The sequence below is a fragment of the Suncus etruscus genome, chromosome 14 (assembly GCF_024139225.1).
Source record: "Suncus etruscus isolate mSunEtr1 chromosome 14, mSunEtr1.pri.cur, whole genome shotgun sequence".
NCBI lineage: Eukaryota > Metazoa > Chordata > Mammalia > Eulipotyphla > Soricidae > Suncus > Suncus etruscus.
This window is the reverse complement of record NC_064861.1, coordinates 36,810,710-36,827,194: the sequence shown is the minus strand read 5'-3', so window position 1 is coordinate 36,827,194 and position 16,485 is coordinate 36,810,710. Positions and strand designations below refer to the sequence as shown.

Sequence of the window (16,485 nt, the reverse complement as noted above, 5' to 3'; positions counted from 1 at the left end):
AAATGATTTATGTCAAATATGATGAGGCAAAAAATTAAGTGAAGACCAAGGCAGACGTGACTGCTCTGTTAAGGTTTTTTGTGTATTTGTCTTCCAAGATTGGGGACAAAGCAGTAACACAATTAAATAACAAATAACACTCTGACATCATGGTAGAGAAATGGCAGATTAAAGGGTAGAAGATATTAGAAAATTACATATAAGTCAAAAACTCTTGGGTTTATCATTCAAATTACCTTTATTGCAACCAAGAAAAAATGATTTTAGTTTACTACCCATTAGTCAATTTTTACAAATTCGCATCGAAAGATAAATTGTCTGTTACCTCAAGAGGAAACATATAACACAAAAATCATTGCAACAATGCAGATTAAATTATTAATTTGAAATAATTCCGTTATTGGGTAAAGGCTAAATTTATTGCAGCAGATATAGAGTGTAATATATATACTTATATATATTATATATTATTTCCTCAAATAGTCCATGGTACAACTCAGGTTACCTATAAGTTAGCATGAAAAAAATTTGAATGGATTTTAGATACTTTGTGTAAGAAAAGATATCCCCTTTCATTTCCCAAGAAAACACACAGTATGCCTAATAAGAAAGTACTAAATTTGATGCATGATTACATATTTAAAGGTATTTCACATTTTTAATAAACTTGAGAACTTGGACTTGGACAAGTTGTTGCTGGGAATAATCCTGTAGGTATGCTTTTTATTTCTAAGAATGACTCAGAGAAATAATTTTGGAATATTCATTCTAGATACCTAGTGTATCATATTCAAACACTCAAGTACAGGATGTAAGTTAAGAAAGACCTTAACTCAACAGCAATCACTGTTACAAAACACACTCAAAGCTACACAGATGGCTAAATTAATTTAATTTTTCAGGTTTCTGCAGAGAGGAAGCTGTTCTGTAAAATCTGAAAGAAACAAAACATGCCAAAAGGTAAAAGACCTAGTACTACATCAGGCTTGATTTTATAACTTTATTTAATGATTTTTTCCTTATGGGACAGTGTTGATGAGAAAATGACACAAAACAAGATATGTTTGGTTTTTAGCTACTTTGAATATCTATAAGTCTTTTAGGCATCTGGATAAAGTCTTAAAAATATCTTACAAAATGTCATAATCCAAATGGCATAAAATAAATGCTAAAATAGGTCTCACATGAAGTGAAGCAGGGAGGAGAACTAAGTGCTCATCTTTAGGGCTTCTACAGAACTCTGGAGACTGAGTTTCAACTCTGGTAGTTTCATGGAGTTCAGAACATAAAATACAAAAATCCATGTTGCTCTCTTCAATAGAAAACCTAGCAGGACCTCTCCACCCCATCTAGAAAGTGGGGCTCCCAGAGTTATAGACTCAGCATCAAGATCCTGTGCAAAAAGCATAGCAAAGGACCCACCTCTGTCTGTATCTGTCTTGGTGTTGTGTGGAATGTATGTGCAGTCTGGACTTTTTCTAATAATATCTAACCACAAGTCTTTTCCCCAAATACACAGAGCTTTGATATCTTAATTCAACTGGGGATAGAAAGAAGTCTGAAGAAGTTCAAAGGAAGAATATAGTATAAAGAGCTTCTCAAGTAGAGATGATGAAGATCTTACTAGAAATAGTTTAAGCACTTGAAAAAGTCAACAATAATGGAAGATTTACTATTGACACAGGTGTGAAGAATTCCCAAGATAAAGTTCTAAGAAAAAGGATAGCAGTGACATAAATATATAGCACAGAAAGACTAGATACACAAAAGCTAGCTACCGTATTTGCCGGTGTATAAGACTACTGGGCGTATAAGACGACCCCCTAATTTTGCAATTAAAACATAGGTTTAGGCCTATATTCGCTGTATCAGACAGAACGTTCCTGTGCTGCAAATGTATGTCCCACAGTGAGCCAATCACAACAAGCAAAGGTTCAAAGGTTATACTGGAATAGACTTCCTCTCTGACTCTGGCCAATCTGAGCAGGCTTTTTACATGTAGATTCGGGTCCAGAACATTGTCTAATTTGCATGCATAAAAAGCCTGCTTGTATTGGCTGATCAGAGAGGCGGTCCGAGCAGCCTTGCAGTGATTGGTGCAGGATCGAGTTGGAAAATTCGTTTTGTGGCAATATTCAGACAATTTTCGTTTATCGGCATATTGAAACTTGACGTATAAGACGACCTCCGATTTTTGGTTGACTTATTTTTGTTTCAAAAGTCATCTTATACGCCGGAAAATACGGTAAATAAACAGATTTCAGATAGTGGCATATAACCAATCCTGATAATTATAGCAATTAACAATAATTTAGTAAGTGTTAATAACTAGGTGCTATTTAATACATTTAAGATAATTAAAATCTAAAAATGTGAAAGGGCAAATAGTCAATGAATCAACAAGGCACAATTTTAAAACATCTCAGAACTCTAATAAATACAAGAAATTTTAATAAAAAGAAATCTGCTTAGTGACAATATTAACTGCTTTTAAGACAAAGGTAGAGAGAAGACACCTGAAAAATGTATTTGAATAAAATTATTCAGATTAATTTAGAGAATCAAGAAGATAAACCATGTTAAAAGAGGTTTAAAATATGGAGATAAAGATGAATAAGGCAAGTCAGAGATACTACAAAAGAAAATTCACTTGCCTCATATGTGACCAATCCCAATTTGAATTCATGGCACCACATAATATATCCTAAATACTGTCAAGAGTATTCCAGAGCTTTGGACCCCAAACTAAAAATTAAACAAGCAAAGTAGGAAAACATGCAATGTATATCCGGAGAACTTAAAAGAGGATATCAATATTATTCACAAGATATGAACACTGAACTTTCTCACATTGTTGATAGACATCTTCAGATGTATGAAGTGAAAACTAACACAACTAAATAACAGGAGGTCAGTAAACTACACTATGTGAAATTTCAGAACAATAAAGAAAGAGCACAGCTCTTAAAAATTGCTAGAAAAAGAGGGAAAAAAAACTTCTAGAAAAGGCAGATTATTTGGTAAGTGACTGGTAACCAATCACTGACTTCTTAATAGCCTCAATGAATAAAGGGATATTACTTTTCATATCTTCAGATAAAATAGCTGCCAAAGTTACATTCTGAAATGTAAGTTCACAATTACATTTTGAAATGAGGAAGCTAAAAATGACATTCACATAAACAAAATTTTGACTAAAGATTTTGGTTAAAGGATATTTTTAGAAGATGTGCTTCCAAGCAAGAGTAAAAAGATTCCAAATGGAAGGGATTATAAGGGAAGAATATTGTTGCATGGGTCAATCTACACAGGCACTAAAATATTACACAGTGGTAATATATTTCTCAAGGAAGAAATAGCAATTTGACTAGAAATGAAAAGAAATTATTGAATTTCTGTGAGATACAGAGAGTAAAAATGCTGTTGGTGGCTGTGTTTCAGTCAATGTTTTAACACCCATTTCTTCACCAGTGTTCATTTTATGTCACCATTTTCCCCAATTTCCACTCTGATACAGATCTCCCCTGAAGTCTGCCTCTATAGCAGACATTCCCCACTCCCTATTTGTAGGTTTTGTAGTTTGTAATAATGCTACTGAATATGGCATATCACTTTAACTCCTTCTAGCACTCAGTTCTTGTACATTCTTGTCCAGAGTGATCATTTTCAACAGTCATTGTCACAGTGGCTCCTTCCTTGTCCTAACAGCACCCCACTTTATTTCTATAGCCTTGAGATATTATTCTCATATTAATGAAAATTTTAAAAGTTGGGAAGAGGAGGGGCAGAGTTATATTACAACAGATAGGACATGGCCAGTTAGTTCTTCTCACCTCATATGGTCTCTTGAACACCGTGGTCCTTGATAACAGAGTCATATGTGGACCCAAAACCAAAAAATTAAAAACAAATAAATATTGGGAAACAGAAATGAAAGGGTAATCAATCTAATAGCTTTTCATTGCTTGTGTAAGTGATATAATTTTCTAATTTTAGTTATGTATGTATATGAAAGTCTAAAAGAATGATTTTAGAACTTAAATTATATATCCATCTTAAAACATCGGTATAGGTGCTAAAACGAAATAAATAAAATGTATCTTCAAAGTAACAGAGGAAAAAAGAATGGAGTATGAGGAAGAAAGAAACCTATATAAATACAAAAGAAACTGGGCCAGAGTGATAACACAATGGTTAGAGTATTTGCCTTGCCTGTGGCACCCAGGGACCCCAGATAGTCCCCAGAGCTTTCCAGGAGTAAGTTCTGAGACAGGTGTAACCCCTGAGCACCACCAATTGTGCTCCATCTCCCCAAAAGAAAAAAGTTAAGAAAGAAAAAGTAATATACAAGGAAAATATACAATTAGCATATAGTCCAATATAGTCCAATACCACACAAAAGTATGATACAAAATAACATGGAATAAAGTATGTGTAGAGAAACTATTTTGAAATTGGCCAAGAAGAAAAATTAAAAATTAGTCTATCCATAATGAAAAAATATGCAATTCATCCTGGAATTATATATTTCTTAAAAATGTTATGGAATTATATTTTTAACTGTTCATTGCTTATTAGCACACCACCCAATATATTTAAAACAAAATCTTTAAAATCTACATAAAGAAACTAAGAAATTACTATCAAAGTAGGAACAACTAAGGAAGTGATATAGTAGACACTATTCAGTAGAGAAAGTTAAAACAATGTATTTGAACAGAACATGTGTAATTTATTTAATTTCTCTAACCAGTAACTAACCAGTAATTAAAAAAGTATTTTGTTTTCAAACCCACATGAAGAACGTTTCAAACAAAAGAAACTCCTTACACATCTTAGCAACACATTAGTCAAATATATCATAATAGTGTAAACAAGGTAGTTATTAGGGAAGTTGGTGCTCATCCATTCAAGATTTTAGAGCAGTCTCATACTTTTGGGAAATGCAATGATATATAGAGGTTCACAAATCTCTATTTACAGTGACTAAAATGTAGGTGAAAAATGCCTCTTCAGGTGATTTAGTGTGTCTCATATATCCAAATTAATATGAGTCTCATAATACAGATTCCATTATGACTAACAAAATAAATTATCATTTAAGATGATTACCAAACTTGAGAGATAGCACAGTGGGTAGGGCATTTGCCTTTTATACAGCCAATCTGGGTTTGATTCTTGCATCCCTTGTAGTCCCCTGACGACCACCATGAGTGATTCCTGAGCGCAGAGTCAGGAGTAACACTTGAGTGCCGCTGGGTGTACCCCCAAAAGATGACTAAATACCCAATAGATTTTCATTGCATCTTTTTTCAAAGATCCTATATAACTCTGAAACAAATCTTATTGTCCAAAAGGATCTATTATCTCAATAAACTCTATTATGAACAATTCTGTAACCATGGTGCCTAAATACCATAATTATTTAAAAAAAGGAAGCAATACTAAACTATTTGTTCTATTTGTTCTTGCACACATTTTGAACCCTTGGGTCAGTCTTGAACTCTATCATAAGAAATCATATGACAGCTTGAAGGATAGATGGGCAAAAAGAGGGGATTGGATGATAAATCAAAATTTCACAAATTCCATTTTAATTCTGTTAATTACCTTTTAAAAACAGAAAGACAGCGATCAACTTATCTTTATTAAAAAACATACCAGGATGAGATACAGACCAGTGAGTTGTATCCCCAAAATAGATTTCAAAGCAAATCAGTTTCAAAGGTGATAGGCTTTTTCTTATTTGTATCTTAGAAAGTACTATTTTAGGGACAGAGCGATGGTGCAGTAGTAGGGCGTTTGCCTTGCACGAGGCTGACCCAGGACAGACCCTGGCCCAAGATGGACCTTGTTTCGATCCCCCGGCGTCCCATATGATTCCCCTAGCCCAGAGCAATTTCTGAACACAACCAAGAGTAACCCCTAAGCATCACTGGGTGTGGTTCCCCAATTCCCCCCCCCAAAAGCACTATTTTAAAAGTATATTATAATGAAAGAATATCTGAAAATAAGGGGGGCACCTGTAGAGCCAATTAACAGCTGTTCAAACACAACATTTTGTGTGTAAATCCATTTTGTATGTTAGAAATTATTAAGCCAAAGCCAGATGAAGCCTAGTTACTACACCATTCAGACTAATCCTCCTAATTATCGGTAGTATTTAACTGTAGGCCTAAGGTAATTAATAATGAAAATAAGCTTATTTCTTTGATAATCTATTACATTCCCAACATTCCAAACAAGGATTATATGAAGTCTTATTTAAAGCCATATTGAGAGAGGAAACAATTCATCTCCTGTGATTAAACCATTACTCTTAGGTTTATTAGTTTATTTCATGTCTTGACATTTAGTCTAAACTTGATTTAAGGGAACTAACAATTAATTATGTACTATGATGAAAATTTGGTAAAAGTTGGGGCCATATTCTGAAATAAATGTCTGGGTGAATGACCTTTGCTCATGAGAAAGAGAGAGAGAAAGAGAGTGTTCATGAGAGAGAGAAGAGAGGAGACAGAGAGAGAGAGAGGGAGAGAGAGAGAGAGAGAGAAAAAGAGAGAGAGAGAGAAAGAGAGAGAGAGACTTAGCTAGAACATATGTAGGAGGTTAGCTCCAGACAAAATACAAGTGATAGGTGTTGAAATAATAGCAGTTATTGTTTCAGGCTTCATCCTGATACTGTTAGCCTGCACCCACTTTTGATGGTCTGGCGCCAACCTAAGTTCCCTCTATTAAAGTTTTGCTATTCCTAAAAGTTCTTTCATGTTTTATTTTGCATGATTAATACAATAAAAAAGAACTAAGGTGGCTCCAAGATTTACTTTCCCAAAAGACAATAAAATATTTCTTCCTGTTTTTTTTTTTTTTTTGTGGATATCCTTTCTTTTTAAAAATTAACTCTGGTCTATGAATCATTTGGTTCTGCCTCCCATTTATATGTCTCTGTACAAACTGAGAAAAGGAAAAAATTAAAAAGGTTGACTCAGGGGAAAACGGCCCTAAGAGCATAGGATGGAAATAAAAATGGTCAGTCCTAAATACCCAAACCAATGGCAAAAACAGTAGAATCAAGAGACCCAAACTATAACAAGTTATACAAAAAATGTACCTATTACTCTAGCTGCCTACGGGGCTACAGGTGGAGATACATGATGCATGCTGGGAACTATGGTGGAAGAGGAAGCTCAACACTGGATGTGGGAAAGGCCTTAATTCACTGTCACTGTGTTACTGAAATACAACTGTGAAAAACTTGTAAAAACATAAAAAAAATACAAAAAAAATTAACCCTGTTCTATTAGAGCCTTATATGATTCTGAAGTTAACATTATCTGGTTTTTGCCCTTCTCTCCTCCTTCTGGTGAAATATTTTTAGGAGTTTGGTGTTAACTCTATGGATAGTTTTGTTGCAAATGCCCTTGGTAATATCAAGCAACATCCACTCTGGGAGAGAGCATGGATGAATAAGTACATAACCAGACTATCACCCCTAAATTATATTTAGAAAAACTTTCCTCATTTCTCTTTTCCTTGAAGGAAGGGTGGCTATACCCAAGGATGCTCAGGTATTACTTTTGGCTCTGTGCTCAGGGATCACTGCTTGAGAAACCATATGTAGTGCTGGAAATCAAACTGAAGTCTGCAGTAAAAAGCAGATTTATTCCTATATTATCTTCTCTAATCTTTCCTCTCTTCTTTTAAATAACTTCCCCTCATTGCTTTTTAACTCTGCCTCACTACACAGTTTTGAGAGATCTCATTATTCTCACTGTAAACATGAAACTCCTCAGCATGGCAGGTAAGAACCTAAGCAACAGAATTCTCGTCTCAGTCTATCTCACTTTATTTTATTTAAAATAAAATAATACCACCATGATTTATCAAATGGTTTGTAATACAATCATTTCATGGTTAAACAGCAACTCACCAACAGTGGGCAGGGGTGAGAGGGAAAGGGGCAGGGGCTGTAGGGAAACTGGGGACATTGTGGTGGGAATGTGCATGGGTGAAGGGTGAGTGTTGGACATCGTATGACTGAAACTCAATCATGAACAACAACTAGAATTGTATCTCATGATGATTCAATTAAAATTTATACGAAAATATTAAATAAATGATTACATAAGGACTGGAAAGAGTATACAGGGTGAGGCATGCCTCTTGTACCCAGTATTGCCCTGTTGATCTGAGCACAGAAGCATCAGGACCACACCCCGGTTAAGCATCATCAGGAGTATTCTCAGGATCCTAAGTACCACTGGCACCTTTACAAAAACAAATCTAAGAAAAGGTGATTAAGTTTTTTTTTTTTTTTTGGGGGGGGTGCCACACTTGGTGACGCACAGGGGTTACTCCTGGCTATGCGCTCAGAAATCCTTCTTGTCTTGGGGGACCATATGGGATGCCAGGAATCAAACCACGATCCATTCTGGGTCAGCTGCAGCATACAAGGCAAATGCCCTACCACTGAGCTATCGCTCCAGCCCCAAGGTGATTAGGTTTTAAATTCTTTCAAAACTGATATTGAGCATTTTATGTTTAAAATGTTCTTTTTTATACAATATCAAAAAAAATAAAAAAATTTGGAAATATCAAAAAATTACATGAGGAGATTGATTTTTATGTTTTGCATCAACAGAGAGGAAAAACTAACCTACTTTATAATTACAATGTCCAGCTAAATTTTCCTTTCACACTAAGTTGTTTTCCTACACTTAAAGGAAAAGAATAATTTATTGCTGCTTTATAAAGTTTGGCAGAAATTCAGAATATTGTCCATTACTACAACAGGGAATCAGGACAGCATCCAACATATGTCACTCTCAGAATAAAGCTATAGATAATATGCTGTTTCATAGGAAAAATTTGGGTTTCTTACAACTCATTATTGTTAGCATTTATGTGGTTACCAAATAAACAGCATGAAAATAGCCATGCCAAAAGTAATTCAATCATAAATAAATTCAATCTAGGAAAATAGAGACTCAGATTTTTAAAACTCAGTGTCAGATATCTTTTACATATTAAAATGTTAGATTTATTTTTCCTCATATATGGAAAACACATACTGAGTCCAAATGAAACAAACTTTATTTAAGTTTCTCACTAAAATTAACATTTGCTTTGTGGATATGAAACATCATTGTTCCCTTTAACCCCCTAAGGAGTACTTTTATATTCTTGGGGTCATGATGAGGGAACTTTCAAGAAGGACCCTGGATCTTAAGAGAGTCTACTCTCTGCCTCTGCCTCTACTCTCTGGAGTACAAGCTTTCTCTCCCCTCACATCCCAAATGTTAATAGGAACAATGGAGGGCAGTTATCAACTAGCACACATTTCCAACATCCATTATCACATCTTTTACTACACGACTCTTCCTTAGAAAAATTGACTGAGCTACAAACATGGTACAAAAAAAAAGATCAGGATAAAAGGATAGGAAACTGTGTAGGACAGGATCTCTTGGGGCTTTATGTCAAGCCAACAAATGAAGATCAAGTGCCAGTGACAAAAGCATAACCCACAAATGAAGAACATGAAAAATGTGATGGGAGAATACTGATGGTGTTAAAAAAATATGGGTTAGAGGTTGCAAAAAAGGAAATAATGTATAATTTGGAACTTAATTGGGTTTTACCAAGCAAACAGGTAATATTTCAGGAACAAGGGGATATTGGGAGAAAAGGGTGGTAGCAAATCAAAAAATTTGAGTGAGGTGGCTAGTAGTTAAGAGATGACTTCATAAATGTGGATTGGGTTGGTTGGTAATTTTAAGGGCTGTAAATATCCAGGTAAAGACAGTGTACTTTACAGAATGGTATGAGACAGAAAAAGTTTATGATGATCAAAGAATGAACCAACATTGGGCACTGAGAAAACCACAACAGTAAATTATTAGGAATCTCAATTTTGACTGCTTAAATATAATGTAGGGCGATGCTTTTTTTGTTTTTGTTTTGGGGCCACACCCATTGACACTCAGGGGTTACTCAGAAGTCATTCTTAGCTTGAGGGACCATATGGGACTCCAGAGGATTGAACCAAGGTCCGTCCTGGTCTGATGTTTGCAAGGCAAAAGCCCTACAGCTGTGCTATCACTGGCCCCAGTAGACAATGCTTTTTAAATGCAAAAATATTGTTTTTAAAGAAATCTATTTGACTACAGAAAGATTTAAAGGTGTGGGAAGTGTGGCTTTGTAGTAAAGCACATGCCCACATGTATTAAGGTCATGGGTTCAATCTCATTAAAAAATTCCTGGGGGACTGAGATAATAGCACAGCAGGAAGTGTGTGTGTCTTGCACGTGGCTGACCTGGGTTCAATCCCTGGTATACCATATTCTCCCTGAGCCTGTCAGGAGTAATTTCTGAGCACAGAGTCAGAAATAATCCCTGAGCATCACCGGGTGTGTCCCACAAATAAAACAAACAAAATCTGCCAAATAAGAAGGGAGTTTAAGAAGCCAGGGAATACCTTAGGAGTATTAGGACCCACCCTTGCATAGCCAAATTCTATCTCTGATACTACATGGACTACAAGTAATCATTGTTGTAGCTTAGAAAATTCCCAATATCCGGGCCAAACTGCACTACACTGCTAGAACTAACTATTCGATTCTCTTATCTGGTTTGTCAAGTATCACTAGACTAGTCACTAGGTTGCCTGTCCCCAACTCTTCCCCTAAAAAAGGAAAGATTTAGAAATTTGAGACATCATTTAGAAATTAATATTTAGAAATATAACATCAAATATTAACATATGCTAAGGTAAACTTTTCCTTTTAACTAGTGTTTCTCTTTTCCTTTTCTAACACTGTTCCCTCTCCTCTCATTTCCAATTCACTCTCCAAGACCATCAATTATTCCACACTGTTTACCCATATAAGATACACGTATTTCATTTACTATTTCTTAAACAGAAAGATGACCTTACTTTTTCAGTCAGTTTCGTATTTTTCGGACATATACTTTCTAAGGTCTGGGTCTACAGCATCTGGCAGTGGTATACAAATTACTCAGAAATTTTTCTTATATAGTTGAGCTTGTGTCTCTTCCAATTTTTTTTTCTTTTTTTTTTTGGTTTTTGGGCCACACCCGGTGACGCTCAGGGGTTAATCCTGGCTATGCGCTCAGAAGTCGCTCCTGGCGTGGGGGACCATATGGGACGCCGGGGGGATCGAACCTCGGTCCGTCCTAGGCTAGCGCAGGCAAGGCAGGCACCTTACCTCTAGCGCCACCGCCCGGCCCCGTCTCTTTCAATTTTATGACTGTTATCTTACATAGTTTATTTTTTATACATAAAATTAAGTCTCATAGGCAGTTCTACTAGTATATAATATCACAGAGGGCTGACTTCTAAATATGTCATATTAATCATTGCAATGAGCCAATTGGCAACACTTACTTGAAAAGATTTAATTTGTTAAGATTTGTAGATCTAATATTTCAACTGATATATATTTTTTTTTTTTTTGGTTTTTGGGCCACACCCGGTGACGCTCAGAGGTTACTCCTGGCTATGCACTCAGAAGTCGCTCCTGGCTTGGGGGACCATATGGGACACCGGGGGATCGAACCGAGGTCCGTCCAAGGCTAGCGCAGGTAAGGCAGGCACCTTACCTCCAGCGCCACCGCCCGGCCCCTCAACTGATATTTTAACTTAATCTAGCTAAATATCGCTGATGTGTTCACAAAGGACCCACAATTGTCATTCAAATATCATCATGTTCAGATTAGACAGGGAGATTTTAAATGAACCTCTGGCTTCTCAAAGTAGAATAGACTTTGAGTTTGATGATAAAGAACCACACATACAGGAGAGATGTGCACCTCTGAGCACAGGGTCTCTTTTAATCAAAAAGTCAGGACAAAGTTAGTGTAGCACCATAGTATCAAAGATGCAGGAGATAGACTAGAATTCTGACACTAATGGGTGGCCTTGAAATGTTGAGCATATCAGAAGTTTGCAACCTTTTTATACTTGTGAACCAGTGAAAAATAGAAGAAACATTTGGTGGACTACTATGGAAGCAATAAAATTATTATTCATAACAGTATTTCATGCATCAGTTTTCTAATTTTTTTTAAAAAAGCAAGAGTCACTCCTGGATGTGCTTGACTATTAGGACATCAAAGTCTCCAACATTAGGGGCATGTGCTGCACCATTTGAGTGACCTCCCTGGCTCATATATTTTCAATCTATTATTGTAAAATGAAATTCTATATTTCATGTGAGCAGAAAACAAAAATGCTTCTTATAGAACATTTTAAACTTTTGGAATTCAGCTCATGTTAGGGCATAACCTGAAGCCATTCCTTTCGAGTTCAAGTTAAATCTGCAGCCACGGCCATGTTTCATACATGCAGCATTACCGACACCCACTCTGGTTCTGTTTAATTTCTATCACTGATAGGGCTTATCGGTTAAGCTGTAATAACTTTGAGGAATGGAAGGAGATCTCTGTGGGGATATGGTTGAAAACCACTGGTATAAATCACTTAACTACTTTAAGCTTCAATTCCTCCATTTGTAAATCTGATTAATTAAACCTGTCACAGAATATTAAGACACAACATATTGCTTGTTCTCTTTTACTTCCTCCTTGTCCCCTTTTTACAATAATAACAAATGTTATTTATAATAATATATATGTACATATAATAAAATATATTACACATAATAAAATAAATTATAATAAATTTATTGTAATAAATTAACATATATTTAATGTATTATATATAACATATAGTATATAATTATAATAATTATTATAAGTCTCCTTTATTATAATAATAGCAACATAATGAATATATTATTGAACATTTGCTACAAGAGTTGAAGAATTAGCTACATCAGTAACTTGTCCAAGGCCCAAAGCTAAGAAATAATGAGGTACATCAGAGAGTCAGTGTTTTACACACAGTATATGCATTGTGAATGGCAGCATTCTTTTGCTGCCACTGTTTCTTTGTTGCTCCTATTACTACTCTTCTACACCTATATTCTGAAGACAAAAATCTTCATGTTTCATGTTCACTGCTGGATGACCATACCAGCATTGTGTTCAGCACATCAAATGAATCCAGGCCACAACAACTCATTTGTTGGAGGCCTGGGATTTATAACTACATTTGTCGCTCTGCTTTTTCATCTTGTGAATCCAGTTCATTTGGGCCCTTTCATTAAGATTAATGAGGCCCTGGTGGTTTGTAATTAAACAAACTCTTGTGGTGGAGATGGCCACCCCCTAGTGAGGAAAGCGCTGTTTTTAGTTTCCCTTATCTCTGTTCTGTGAATCTTCTGTGCTACTAAAAGTCAAATTATTGCTCAATAAGGGACAGATTAGGACAGAGAAGCATCGTTTCATCATTAAAAATAAAGGAGATAAAACATAAATAGGTTTATATTTAACTAAATGTGCTTAAAACAAAAACTAAAGGTATTCATTTATTTTTGTAATCAAGTAGTTTTATGGCAACAAACAAGCCTGAAGTGAAGAAAAAAAACTGACTGTATTTATGATACAGAGCAATAAAAGAACCTTTAATTACTCTATTCTGTATCTCAAAGACAGTTTTTAAGAATCATTCTTAGATCTTTGTGTCTAGTGCCAGGCAAGAGTGAATGTTTTGAGGAAATCTTTCTTCAATACCAAAATGACAACAAGAAACACACCCAGATGGCTTTGGAAACTGCAGTCTTTATAAAGAACACCTGGTCTTATCAATCCTTCAATAATGACACCATATATTTTCAAAAATTCTCTCAACCATTCTCCCAATGATTGTATAATTGTTGTTACCTGTTGGGCTGTTCTGTTCTTATAAACAAGCAGTGTATTGAGACTTCAAAAGTATTAGGCTTACCGATGCAACGAGAGCCATCTGTCGAGGTTATGTATCCACGTGGACAAATGCAAAAGTAGCTTCCCACGGTGTTGGAACATTCACCAGTTTCACATATCCCAGGAATGATGCTGCATTCATCAATGTCTAATCAAGGGAAGAAGACAATTCAGGAAAGGGCTTCATTAAATAGCTTTTAATGAAGATTAAAAAAAGAGGGTACATGAGTACTCATGGCTGATTAGGTCAGATCATGTAACTCTGAAGATACTTTTATTTCAGGTCCTAAAGTATTTCTTACATGTATCTATGGGAATTAAGATGCAAGTAAATTCCCATGGCAGCAAAACAAGGCCAACAAAAGCAAAAGTCTGTATCTATCTTTTTCCCTCAGATTCAATTTAAATAGAAAATAAGTAAAGATGTCAATGTTTTAGTTTCCATTCTAAATCAATTATAGAATTATCCTACTAGATCCATAGAAAGCACTGGAATTACATTTTAAGGTATGAATAACTACTCTTAGACACGCATAGCTAATTTTTGCACTAACTATTCTAACAATAAAAGGTAGCAAATATGTTTCTTTTTTTACTGTTTGGCTTTAGGCTATCTTTTTATGTATATCTGACTATGGACATATTTGATATCTGAGAATTAACTTTAAATCTTAGATAATGTAGAAACATAGCAAATGGCAAAGCTGGCAGGCTCTGAAAAGTGTCCAATTTTCCTATTGTACTTCTCTGCACTGATCCACTCAGCTTTCTCAGTGCAGGGACTAGTCTATTCCCTTTCACGTTAATGAAAGGTCTGTTTTCTTTTAAACTTCCCTTAGCACTGAAAAACTTGAGCCATTTATATAAGCTCTAATGTACTTTTCTTCTAGTTCAATAAGCAAAGAGGGGTGGAAAGTCAAACAAAGTTCCAATTAGGTATACAGGAAACAAGTTGCTAATACTTTTTTAAAGAAATGAGTCACTGAGTAGACAGTCCAGCTACAGATGCCTAGAGTCAGCTGTCCATTTGAAAAAACTGAGATATTAAAGACCAGTAAACTTAGAGAACAATGACAGAAACCATAAACAGAGATGATTGCTGAAAAGTAAACCTAAGCTTTATGTTTTGCTGCATATATTTTTGGACATAATCAATAAAAGTGACAAAAATATTTTTAAACCAAAAATGATAAACCCACAATGAACAAAAAGTGGTTGGCAACATCTCCCTGACATCCTCTCTGAATCTATTTATATTCTGATTTTCCTCATTTATTTTGACAAATCATTCTTCCTATGAGTTATACCATAAAATATTGATATGAATGTTCTCATATAAACAATCAGTTGCAGACATTTTCTAAAATTATATCATTTGAGGTTTAATATTCAGTTACTAAAGGCACAGTGGTACAAATCAATATAGACCAGTTTTCCAAGACAGACAAAAATTCTAACATGAATTGACTATATAAAGAGCAAATACTTAAAGTGGTGAACATGTTACCACCAGATTTAATCCAACAGAATGAAGAAGATATGTGTGCAATATTCAAGCCTGTTTTATTTTGGGTTGCTATCTTAGTGTAGTGCATCTTAAGAGGAGAGAATATGGAATAGGAAAAGGAAAGAAACCAGAATAACATGATTATAATCACCAGATAAAGTGACCGATCCCTATGATCAAGAATGACCAAAAGAGACTATTATGCATACCAGAGAAAAAAGCAATTGAGAAGAAAAATATAGAATCTCGCCTGATCTGACATCTAAAGTTAAACCTACAATCAAGGCACTGATAGAGACAAAGACTGAATCAAATTCTTAAAAATTAGGAACACTAAGTTATTCCCAGAACCATTCCATTTTTCCAAATAGTCTCTTTCTAACTAAACAACTACTTTGTTTTCTACTTCCAAATAGCCTCCCTGATGACAAAAGGAATAGAAAATTAAAATTTTCTTGAGATTATTCTTTATTCTAGAGGAAAAACCAACAGGAAGAACATATTACATAACATTAAATATGCGGTTTAGATTAAATATCTTATTGTACAAAAATTCCAGTTTGATAATTCTATTATAATCCTAAAAGGTTAAATTCTAAATTAAAATGAAAGGATTCAGTAAAGTATCTGTCTGGGAGCTATGAATTTTCAACAATTTATATTCTGAATTAGACAGCAACCTCAAATTGAAATAATTAAAATGATTGGTATTTTCTTCATTACTACACTTCAATGTTGTCATGAGTGACTATATTATTTATCAGTCAATTTAAATTCATCATTAGCACTAATGTTAAGATAATGTTAAGCACTAATGTTAATCATATTAAGATGATTTTGTACACCAATAGATCTTCTAAAATACTAGCTCTTCAAAAATTATGTCAAAATAAATTTTGGAAGCAATTGTAAATTTTAGGTTATGAAGCAAGGTTATTAATAGGAAAATGCTGTCATGCTCTGAATTCTTAAGATCTATTTAGATTTCAACTTTTAAAAACCAAATAATCTGAAGGCATTTGGTCTGTAAATAGAAAAATTGATTCAAAATGACATAAACTAGAAATCTAGAAGTGACATGGGTTTCAAGAATGGGTTAATCAATGTTAGCTCATTTTTATTAGATATGC

At 34.8% G+C, this 16,485-nt stretch overlaps 1 protein-coding gene across 1 annotated transcript in view; it reads right to left on the bottom strand.

Moving 5' to 3' along the window:
- FBN2 (fibrillin 2) overlaps positions 1–16,485 on the bottom strand; it is a 287,333-nt gene that overhangs the window by 147,762 nt on the left and 123,086 nt on the right. The window contains exon 8 of the mRNA XM_049786704.1: positions 13,871–13,996. Coding sequence (XP_049642661.1) covers positions 13,871–13,996 — 126 coding nt within the window. The remainder of the gene's footprint in view (positions 1–13,870; positions 13,997–16,485) is intronic.